Source organism: Schistocerca americana, chromosome 2 (genome assembly GCF_021461395.2).
Source record: "Schistocerca americana isolate TAMUIC-IGC-003095 chromosome 2, iqSchAmer2.1, whole genome shotgun sequence".
Taxonomy (NCBI): Eukaryota; Metazoa; Arthropoda; class Insecta; order Orthoptera; family Acrididae; genus Schistocerca; species Schistocerca americana.
Genome location: NC_060120.1, coordinates 433,528,715 through 433,541,412, shown reverse-complemented (window position 1 = coordinate 433,541,412; position 12,698 = coordinate 433,528,715). Strand labels below are relative to the sequence as shown.

Here is a 12,698-nt window from a genome sequence, read left to right as displayed (position 1 = left end):
AGGAAAACAGTACTGAATTTCAGTCTAGTGTGAACACAGGAACCTTAAAGTGCTTTGATCATCAGTAAAATGAACTGTTTATCTTCAGGAAGAGGATGTTACCAACTAATTTTTCAAAGGATCAGATTCAGGCTGTAAAGAGTGTAACAAAATTATCACTCAAGAGAATCTTATCATCAGCCACCAGTGAAAATCATATATTGTACAAGTAGAGGCAATGGATGAGAAAGACTTATAAACATTTTTGCATAAAACACTGAAGACAGGCCTCATTTCATGATGTAGGTGGATTTTGTTTACATGTTTTACCTTCCTTTTAATTAATGATTTTAAAGATATACGTGTATCAATTTTGCAGTATTTGTAATTCACAGAAATGTTTCTAGAGCACCTTTATGTTTACTAAACGTTTTTCACTTAACCTGATTTTTTTATTTACATTTGTTTTAATTTCTGGAAAATAATCTTTATTTAGAGCCAGAAAGTGTCTGAAATACAGTTTTAAAAGTCCTAAAAGACAATTCTAATTTTTAAAATTTTCCAACTAAATCGCTTCAGGCAAATGCTGGTATTGTTCTTTTTAAAGGACACGGCCAATTTCCTTCTCCATCCTTGACACAATCTGAGATTCAGCTCTGTCTCTAAATGACCCTGAGGTCGATGGGACATTAAACCATAACCCCCCCCCCCCACACACACACACATACACACAATTTCTGAAGGAGAGGCTGTGAACAAGATTCTATATTTGTCTTGTGGTTACTGAGGGCTACTTCTCAAGGTTGATAGCAGTGCTAATCAATTATTTTCCTTCACCAATCATCCTTCACTTTCAACCCTACTGCCAAAAGGAGGCCCCACTGGCTCCGAAAGCTTGCGAACTTTAATAGCTTTATATTTGTGTTCCCCTGCTGCTACTTTGTAATAAGGTTTTTTTATATATCCAATCACATTATATTTTCAAAAGTTGGTCATTTTCATTTAAAAAATTGTGTGATGCTTTAGACAACCACAAACTGAAAAGAAACACAAAGAAGCATAAAATAATGGTGATAGATAAATCAACAGATAAGTAAGGGCAAACACTAAGATATGAAATAATATAATATGCAAGTAAATGAATTTTACTGTTTGGTAAATAACAGATGATAACAAAAGTATAACTGAAGTTAAAAGAAGAACTGCAATGATTAAAGAAGCAGTCAGAAATAAGGAATTAACAAATTACCTCCTTAATGTAGAAACAAGGAAAAAATGCAACAAGCCATTTGTTTTGAATATGAAGATAGTAACTGTTCCATCAGAACAGATACCAATGATGACCATGCAGCTTCGCTAGAAAGAAATGACAATTAATCGAAACCCTCAGCTGCCAACAGATGTCGTTGATATACCTCAATGGGGACAGCTGAAAATGTGTGCCCCAACCTGGACTCGAACTGGGGATCTCCTGCTTACATGGCAGACGCTCTATCAATCTGAGCCACCGAGGGCACAGAGGATAATGCGAACGCAGGGACTTATCTCTTGCACGTTTCCCGTGAGACCCACATTACGAACTGTCCACAACGTACATTTGTAATGTTCCTAAAGGATATTTGACCATTAACTCATTACTCACAAGCTGAGGGTTTCGATTAATTATCATTTCTTTTTAGAGAATCTGCGCATGGTCATCATTGGTATCTGTTCTTATGTAACAGTTACTATCTTCATATAGTTAAAGGCTACCCAGCCATTGACCTCCTCCTGTGTGAATGCACACACCTTGCCCGAATAGTCACCTTAGTTGGCGCGAGTAATGAGTGAATGGGCAAATATCCTTTAGGAACATTAAGAATGTAGGTTGTGGACAGTTGGGAATATGGATCTCACGGGAAACATGCAAGAGGTAAGTCCCTGCAGTTGCACTATCCTCTGTGCCCTCGGCGGCTCAGATGGATAGAGCGTCTGCCATGTAAGCAGCAGATCCCGGGTTCGAGTCCCGGTCGGGACACAGATTTTCAGCTGTCCCCATTGAGTTATATCAACAACACCTGTTGGCAGCTGAGGGTTTCGATTAATGATCATTTGTTTTGATTATTTTAAACTATGGTTGTGAAGGGGTAGATACACAAGAAATAAAAAAATTAAAAGACAACAAAGATGTGGATAACGAGAAGAGTAAAAACTGACAGAAAATCTAATGAACAAATACTAGAAAAAAATGCTTAGAAAAAGGGACCTTAATTAACCTGATACACAGAAGAAAAATCAATTCGAAACCTAATAAAACATAGTAACTTCAGAAAAAACATCTTGGACATAAAATTGTGGAGGGTGCGGGGGGTGTGAAATCAAATCAACTGGCAGGCTGAGAAGATCCATAATACACAGTGTTATCTGTGGAATGAATTGCAGCAACTACAACTAAATGGTACAGATGTCATGGGACAGAGAAGGATGGTTATGTAAACAACGTGTTGTCTTTAATGTCTGATGATGGATCATTATCTTTATTTCTCACTATATACTTATATCATCTCTAAACTGGATGCAGCACAGTGCTTGACCATTACCACTGCCATTTCTTTGTTGCTTCTCATTCTCACAAGTAGGTGTGTCTCATTCTGGGAGTCCAATGACCTGCCTTTCCTCCAACCTATCCCTCTTTCCACCCTCAGGGAGGAACTAGTAGTTCCAAAAGCTAGGAATAGTTGTTTTCAGTTTTAAATGTGTGTACTGGCCTCAGTCGAAATTTGCTCCTGTAAAGTAAATACAGACCAACCATTCTCTCTATCTGTATCAGTGTATAATGCTCAATCAGTAGTTTGCCATGGAGTGTTCCCCCCTGCCGCCCTGGTGGCATCGACCACTTACAAGAAGAGAGGAAAAGTCAACTCCAAATAAAAACTTGCATGTGACTTTTCAGGATTTCCCAATGAATCTGTCACAAGTACATGTCTCAGGTTTGCTGCTGAATAATATTATGCGAATCCCACAATACTTCATTGATACAACTCAAATGAACTCCCTCTATCCAAATATTCAGTTCACTATGGAAGTGGAACAAGATGGCATCTTACCATTTATTGTCATGGATAGAAGACAAGTTGACGGTACACTGGGACATAATGTCAACTGCAAGCAAAAACACACAGAGGTATATTTTCAGGTCACAAGCTGTCATCATCCTGCACAATGCGACAATGTCTTACACACTCTGGTTGACAGAGCGTATGTGGTTTCAGATACCGACAGTCTGCCTCGTGAGCTACAACACCTAAGAATGGTTTTCCAACAGAACAGCTATTATGATAGACAGATACACAATGCATTCCATTCGAAGCAAGTTCAATGCAGGGATGTGAATGAAAATGTGAGGCATCTATTGCAATGACATTCTTGCCTTATTTTGCTGGCATGTCTTCAAGCATATAAAGAATCCCAAAACACATGACCTCAAGTGCGTTTTTTGTCCACCAGCAAAAGTGAGGAAATTGTTGTGTTTGGTCAGAAACAATCCTTAGGAAAAGTGGCATATATAAAATCCCATGACAATGTTTGGCAGACACATTAAACTATGCAAGAACATTGTCTTTAATACCATTGTCATACACACTTGGGCCAACCTGATAAATAAGCCATAGTGGAGCACTGCCTGAACACAGGACATTGCATTTTTTATGAGCAGACTGAAGTTTTATTCTCCACATCATTCTGGGACTGTGTTTTCAAGGAGGCAATACATATCCATAAGGCAGGCAATCTCATCAGCACAGATCCATGTTTTCAACTAAATGCCACCTGGAATCAAGCACTGGCTGCCATTAAATTAAAACAGGAGAAACAAGAACTTCTGATTCATGAGCCAAACACAGTGCACATTGCAGAGATTTAATTCTTAACCACAGGAGCATTCGGTAGCACTATCACTGCCCACAGTGCATTTGTGGAAGCTACCGGCAGGGGAAACTACAAACGCTGCTTTCATCCAACTGTGAGCACCTTCCCAGGCACACGTATTTCCTGTTTCTGGCCCCCTAAATTTCAATGTCGGTGCGTGAATATCATCAGTCTTGCAGCAGTGAAACCAGCAGCTACCACTACCTGAAGATGTCAAGCAGTTGTATCAATGAAATATTGTGCGATTTGCACAATATTATCTAGTGGCAAACCCAAGAACTGCATTTACAATACCCCTATATGCTTAACATATCCTGATTGAAACTGCAATGTTTAAGTTCTCTAGAGGCTGCTTGCTACTGAATGCCTTAACTCAACATTCATTCATAACCTCAGCACATAAGCCTATTTTGCTACTCTTTGGAAAGTTATTCTACATTAGCACATAAAGGTGGTCACTGAAACACAAACAACTCATTCTACCTTTTTATTAACTTAAACTGAAAAGATGAAAAATTTCATATCATCTGATGGTTGAAAATATTTTTTAATGATAAATTCCAGTGATCATAACATAACTAGTCAGAAAATGGAAACATCTTAAAGGGAAACTGCTGTTGGTATTCTAAACACTCATACTCTGAATAAGGTACATTTAGCACTCATACTCTGAGGAAGATATAAGATGAACATCAACAAAAGCAAAACAAGGATAATGGAATGTAGTCGAATTAAATCAGGTGATGCTGAGGGAATTAGATTAGGAAATGAGACACTTAAAGTTGTAAATGAGTTTTGCTATTTGGGCAGCAATATAACTGATGATGGTCAAAGCAGAGAGGTTATAAAATGTAGACTGACAATGGCAAGGAAAGCGTTTCTGAAGAAGAGAAATTTGTTAACATCGAGTGTAGATTTAACTGTCAGGAAGTCGTTTCTGAAAGTATTTGTATGGAGTGTAGCCATGTATGGAAGTGAAACGTGGATGATAAATAGTTTAGACATGAAGAGAATAGAAGGTTTCGAAATGTCGTGCTATAGAAGAATGCTGAAGATTAGATGGGTACAGCACATAACTAATGGTGCTTAATAATAGAATTGGGGAGAAGAGAAATTTGTGGCACAACTTGACTAGAAGAAGGGATCGGTTGGTAGGACATGTTCTGAGGCATCAGGGGGATCATCAATTTAGTATTGGAGGGAAGTACGGAGGGTAAAAATCAGAAGGAGACCAAGAGATGAATACAATAAGCTGATTGAGAAGGATGTACGTTGCAGTAGGCACTGGGAGATGAAGACGCTTGCACAGGATAGAGTAGCATGGAGAGCTGCATCAAACCAGTCTCTGGGCTGAAGACCACAACAACTCTGACTAATGAAAAACTAAATCTTTATAACTTGTTAACTACCTTAAAACAACAAACCAATGAAAGAAACTAGTACACCCTTATAAAAACTTCCTTAATTAATAAAAAGCGAAATGTTTATAGCAAGTCAAAAGTTCCTCTCTCATTCCACATGCTTCTCGCACCTTAAATCTTCTTTAAATCTACCAAATATGTTTACTTAATTTTTTTTTTACACTGTTCTTCCACCTAGTTCTGCTGCATCACTCAAGTTACTCTAGAGTAACTTCAAGGCTATGAAATTCTTGAAACTTACTTGCATGGATGTACTGATGCCATTGGTGGTCCTGGCATATGCGGATGTGTTTCCATTGTCCACTGTCTTCTTAGCATGATCCTGGCTAACATCTTCATACATCTGTTCAACTGTTAAAGGCTTGCGTTTCTGTTTAATGGTAAATACAACATGAAAAATTATATATGACACTTAACCATTGAGTTCTTGTTAATGTATGTGTATTTACTTAAGGCTGGTATTCACCTCATCGTATCCAGAAAGCCACAATCTTGGTGTCTGATAGTATTTATCATATGTGATGTGCAAGTCATAAGTTCTTGTGTGAATAATTTCACCAGCAGAAGCTTCCATTTCTTTCGTAGTGTTATTGGAAGCAATTACAGTATTCTGAAATTTAAAGAAGTTAAAATTAGCACCCAAGTAGCAGCTATTGTACATGAAGATGAAATGCACAAAAGAAATTACTCTGTTTATGCTATTGACTTTTCATTTGTCATACATGCTCTCAAACAAATTATTAGTGAAGTAGTAAATAAGGCACCAATAATGCTAAGGAAGAATGTGGCAGTAAAAACAATATGTAGCAAACATTTTCCCCAATGTTGTTAAGATTCTAAGCACCAAGAAATAGTCATTTTGTGGGACTCCCACAGACAAGAAAGTGTAATATTTAACAGTACATTGTATCCCTTTACACATGAGCAGAGAGTTTTTGTGCCAGTTCTTTCTTTCCATATTTTACATCAATCACTTGGGATGCCTCACTTCCCTAAAGAAAGTTCTCCCACACACACACACACACACACACACACACACACACACTCACTTCACTCTGATGCTCAGTCTTGGTTTGGCACCCACTTAGAATGGAGCTCCCATTGAATGTTATCACCAGCTATGAAGTTTGCACAGTTATTTAGATTTCTGAATGTAAAAAGTGTTAAACTGGTTGAATTTAATTACCAGTTGATGGAGGTGAATGAACAGTTGTGCATGGATGTCACAAACATTGCCAGTGGTAAATTTCCAGTGATATGGTCACAAAGAGTTGAGAATATTAGGCATAAAGATTGAAGGATCACTCTGGATGCTCTCTGCACTTTGTTTCCTGAAGCACTATCCACAGGCTTTTAAGGGAAACTTGTAATGTCAGAATGTGCTTGCAAGGTGGGTACTGCATATTTTGATAGATCACAAACAGCAATAGGTTGATTCTTCCTGTAAATTTCTTCACCCCTATGCAGACAAAAGGGACAAAACCTGTATAGTTCACTTTAATCTGAGAAAAAACAACAGGTCACATGAGTGGTGGCATCCCTCTTCACTCAAGTTGTGAAAAATTGAACATATTTTGGGACCAGAAGGGGGTACTGTTGGCCAACTTTCTATCCTGCTGCATGAGGGGGGGGGGGGGGGGGGGGGGGGGGGGGGGAAGGAAAAAAAGAAAACCACCACTGACAGGTACAGTGAAACATTAAAAAAAAAAAATAAGGCAATTCAGAAACAAGAGTGAAAGCATTCTCCACAACAGCATCCATCCTAACATGGACTGTCAAACCATCAGTCTTCTGCAGTCTTCATCATTGTCACACACCCACCATACAATCCAAAACTGGCACCAAGCAACTGCCACTGTTCCCCGAGTTGAAGGAATATTCGTCTGTGCAGCGGTTTTGCTCCAGTGACAAGGTGAACGATGAGATTCGATGCTTCCTGAAGGACATGGGTAGCAGTTGGTATGACATGGGCATTATAAAACTGCCAGAACATGCACAAAAATTTACTGATGTTACGTAGAAAACTAAGCATTCTTCAACTTATAAAATTATGCAATGTTCTATTATAGAAAATAAATAGTTGTTTATATATAAAAAATGTAGAAGGACATTACTTTTGGAATTGCCCTTGTACACTGATTTTTTTTTCGATTTTCAATCGAAGTGCACCACTTCTTTCTAAATTTCAGTATGGACTATCCCAAAATTTTCACTTGGCCTATATCTACACTTCAGCAAAATATGCTATCAGCCACATTGATGACGTTCTCCTGTGGTACAGTTACCTATAGATTCCTCCGTTTATATGAGGGCTTTGTTTTAATAGAGGCAGTGGTCCTATTGAAAGAACCTGTCTCTGGAAAAATCAGAAGAATGCACATTGCAGGTGGCAGAAATTTATATCCAGCAAAAATGAAGAACAAACTGTGTGTTATGATGTTAAAAGATACTATAAGATGGGTTCCTACTCTGCAAATTGTCAAGTTTAATGACATAATATTAGTTGGTTTCCATGGGTTTTTATTTGCTGAACAAGGTTACAAGTGTCCGGCTTTTCTTAGCAGAACACCACCAGCTCGATAATGGTCTCAATTCAGCACGGATGGGATCCACAAGTTTCTTCAGAAATGTCATACCCATCTGGACCCACTCATTGCTGACGCAGTCCCATAAATCTACCAAGCTGTGGGGATGTTGATTATGGCGTTTCACCCTCTGCTTTAAAGAGTTCCAGATTGAGTGATTTAGCAAGCCCTTGAGGAGCTACAGCATTCCTGAGTATTCCTCAAACCAGGTACATATGTTTGCACCCCTGTGAACACAGCTGCTGTCATCCTGGAAGATTTGAAATACCCACAGCATACTCAGCTCGATGTAGAAGGAAGGGAAACACTTGCTCATCAAAACAGTTTAAACAAACGTCTTGGCCCATGTTCATGGTAACCAGAATGAATGTTCCCAAGTCATGGTACTAAATACACTTCCAAAAAAAGATAAAACTACCTTCGACTGAACTACAGCCACCATACTCTGAAGCTTTAACACCTCACTGGGCCACTGGTGCACTCAAACCTTGCATCATTTTAAAAGGTAGCAAAGTCATGACTCTCGTGACCACCCTAAGCTTCTTTTAATCAGCTAGGGTCCAGTTTTTCTGTTGTTCATCCCATTTCTGTGAGCCACAGCCTGCTGTGAGGTTTTTGACTCCAAATGACATTTCACATAGTTCCATTACTGGTATTCTCTTGGAAACTGGTTGAGATGGACCTGCATTCACTGACAGCAGCAATTTCTGTACATTTGAAATTAAGTATGTGTGACATTGGTCTTCAGAACCTGTCACCTAAGATCTTTTTACAACCACTGTTCTTATACCGTGTTACATGGTTGTGAGGTTACACCATTCCCTGTCAACACGGACAGTAGATGTTGATATACCAACATACTGTTAACTTTATTCACAATCAGGTCATGGGCATGGGCATGTAAAACATGACAGCACCGTTCTGCCATTTTGTCACATCTCCACATCTCCCCATCATACTCTACTGATTCCACAAAACCAGATGGCACATACGCACTACTTCACTGCCATAACTTACAGCAGCAGAGGAGGGTCACAATGATCTCCATCTGCATCACTCTAAAGCAATCAGTGTGTTCTTCTAAAGGCCGGCCGGTGTGGCCGTGCGGGTTTTAGGCGCTTCAGTCTGGAACCGCGTGACTGTTACGGTCGCAGGTTTGAATCTGCCATGGGCGATGGATGTGTGTGATGTCCTTAGGTTAGTTAGGTTTAAGTAGTTCTAAGTTCTAGGGGACTGATGACCACAGATGTTAAGTCCCATAGTGCTCAGAGCCATTTTGTTCTTCTAAGGGGGTGGGTTGTTCTGGGGTCTAATATTATATCCAGTGAGCCTAATGTTTGAGCAAAATATTGAGAAAATGAGAAATATATAAAAAGTGAAAGTGTCAAAAGGGAATATAGGTGTCTAAAAAATGAGACTGACACAAAGTGCAAACTAGCAAAGCCGAAATGTCTAGACAAGAAATGCAAAGTGTAGCAGTGTGCACAACTATTGAAGATATAGATGCATCTGCAGCCTGTATGAAAATAAAACTTTACAGAAACGAGGTGCAACATGTATGAATATTAAGGACTCAGGTGGCAAGCCAGTACCGAGCAAAGAAGGGAACGCTGTAAGGTGGAAAGACTACATATGAGGGTGGTTTGATAAGTCTAAGAAAAAGAAACAAGAAAAAATAGTCTGCTTTGAGGGATATAAACCAAGTCCAGCAATCCTCCAGCTTTTTCATCCCATCAGAGAGGGCTAAGTCTGGTGAATATGGTGGATAAGGAACCAATCCATGCACTGTCACCATTGTTATTGCTGATGTCTGGGATGGTGCATTATCTTGATAAAATAGCACATTTTTGCATGCCAACCTTGGTCTTTTTTTAGCCAACTTAAGTTTCAAAAGATCCAGCAATTGAGCACGTAGGGTCCAGTTATAGTTCTGCTGTTTTCCATGTATCTAATGAGGATTATTCCTTGGGAATCCCAAAAAACAGTGACCATCACCTTTAACAGCTGACAAAATTGTCTTTGCCTTCATTAGTGCACTTTCACCAGCCTTTGTCCACTGTTTTGACTGCCATTTTAACTCTGATGTGTAATGATGGATCCAGGTTTCATTAAGTCACAAATCGGTGTAAAATTTCTTTTGGACGGTGATTAAACATCACCAGACACGAGGTTGAAATGCTGTGCTGGATGCGCTTTTGATCAACTGTGAGCAATCAGACCAACCACCCCACACACAGCTTCTTTGTAGCAAGGATATTATGCACTCGCTCAGTTGAGATGCCTACAGTCTCAGCAATCTCACAAATTTTTATTTGGCGGCCCTGTTTTGCCCTATCACAGATTTTCTCAATGCTTTGTGGTGACCTCAATTGGGCAGATGGGAAACACTTCTCCCTTGGTGCTTCTCTGAACACATTTAAAATTCATTCATCAAAAAGTAAAGGGTTTTCAATGACAGTGCACAGTCTATGTGAAATTCATCCAGTTATGTTTTGATTTGTATGGCAGTCCAGTCCTTCACATTAAAATGTTTAGTAACAGCACAAAACTCTGTTTTCTCCACTTTCAATTGCTGTTGACACACTGACCAATTCAGATGGATGTCAGCAATGAACTGTGCACTATACATTGTTGAAATTCTTTATATGATCCTTTGAGTAACACCAACAAAGAAGGCACAGTAAAAATGTTCTGTTCTTTCATGGAAATTTACCAGACTTATCAAACAACCCTCATCAGGTCTATATAATGGAGATAAATGTGAAGACATTACTATAGAAAGGCAAAGAGACAGCACTTGAATATATGATGGGAGATATGATTACTGCAAGATGAAGATCTCAGTCCTTGGAGTAAACAACATTCCCTCAAAACAAAGCTATTCCACTTGTATATAAGATGTATCAGACAACCAAAGTATCCTCAGACTTAAATAAAAATATATAATAATTTCTCTTCTAGAGAAGGCAGGTATAAATATTACCTAATTACCAGTTTAATAATTCACAGTTATAAAATACTGATGAACACATGTAGCCATACTGATCCTATGACTTGTCTTAAGAGAGAGACTGAAGAGAGGCAAACTTATGTTTGTGACACTTGCAAACTTAATGAAAACTTTTGAAAGCATTTTAAAGCAGACTGCAGTTGTAAGTGTCCAAAGGACATGAAAGTGAAGCTGGAGTGGAGAAGGGAGTGAGGAGGAGGTCATAGCCTGTCTTCCACATTATTCAATATGTACTGATCAAATACTAAAGGAAATCAAGGAGAAATTAAAAAAGAGAATCAAAGCTCAGGGAGAAGAAATAACATGTCTAAGGTTTGCTGCTGCTATCTTAATTCTGTCAGAGATGGCAAAGTGTTTGGAAGAACAGTTGAATGGTATGGACAGTTCTCAAAAAGAAGTTGTAAGATGAATAGTAACAAAAGTAAAATGAAGATAATGTATGGGATGAACGAATTAGATTAGGCAATGGGACATTAAAAATAGTAGATGAGTTCTGCTATTTGGGCAGCAAAATAACTAATGGCCAAAGTAGAGAGGATACAAAATACAGACTAATAATAGCAAAAAAATTATTCATAAAAAAGAGAAATTTGCCAGCATCAAACCTAAATTAAGTGCTTGGCAGTTTCTCCTAAAATTATTTCTATGGAGTGTAGCCTTCCATAGAAGCTTTTGAGATGATGTGCTGCAGAAGAATCTTGAAAATTATATGGGTGGATTGAATAACTTATAAGTAAGTACTAAACTGAATAGAGGGGGAAACACAAATGTATGGCACAACTACACTAAAAGAAGATAGCAGTTGATAGAACACACCCCGAGTCATCAAGGAAGTGTCAATTTGCTATGCGAGAATGAGAGAGGGAGAGAGGGAGAGAGAGAGAGAGAGAGAGAGAGAGAGAGAGAGAGCGCATGTGTGTGTGCATGCCTGCACACACATGTAGGTATGTAAAAACTGTAGTGGAAGAACAAAACTCGAATACAGTAAGCAAGTTCAAATGGATGTACACAGTAGCAGCTAGAACAGATGGAGAGGCTCACACAGGACAGATTAGTGTGGAGAGCTGCATGAAATCTGTCTTCGGACTTAAGACCAAGACCAAGACCACGACGACAGTAACAACAACAACAACAACAACAACAACAGCAGCAGCAGCAGCAGCAGCACTGAAATGATGTATGGTATTCAGTGGATGAAATTTAAATTGAAAAAGTCTGCACTAGTTCTAGTTAAGTGGGTCTTTTACGGTGGTTACTGTTATTTTCTTTCGATTCATGGGTGGAGAGTTAAAAATTGTGAAAAAGATTCACTTGGATAGTATATACAATGGACTGGGTCTTCCTCATGTAATTATCAAATTGGAATACCTGTCTACTGACAAAATAATCATGTTGGACCTGATGAAGACTCAAAGACTCACTCCATTAACAGGAGATCGTAGGAACACTAATGAGCAAAACTGGCAACTCTAAATTCATGGAATATGGTAGCAATTTAATCACATGTATATTTTCTTTTAGAATGTACAGACCGATCTTCCTGCCTAAGAAACAGAAGCAGATTAGTGCAGTACATGATATAGGAGCTGATCTACATAGTCAAAAGCCAAGGAGTGTGATAGATATACAAGACAAGATTGGAAAGTAACATACAATAATTTTAGTACCAAAAAGTTTAATAGGTAATAAAGGAAATCAAAAATAAACTTACAACTTTTACCTACTTTTCTACATAGTCACCAACATTCTCAACATATTTCTCCCATTGTAGTACCAGTTTCAAGATGCTCTGTTCGT

The 12,698-nt window shown here is 38.6% G+C and overlaps 1 protein-coding gene across 1 annotated transcript in view; it reads right to left on the bottom strand.

Moving 5' to 3' along the window:
* LOC124590899 (ubiquitin-like-conjugating enzyme ATG3) overlaps positions 1 to 12,698 on the bottom strand; it is an 84,161-nt gene that overhangs the window by 20,240 nt on the left and 51,223 nt on the right. Inside the window, 3 exon segments of the mRNA XM_047131683.1 lie at positions 5,548 to 5,606; positions 5,608 to 5,676; positions 5,773 to 5,916. Of these exon segments, the coding sequence (XP_046987639.1) occupies positions 5,548 to 5,606; positions 5,608 to 5,676; positions 5,773 to 5,916 (272 nt within the window).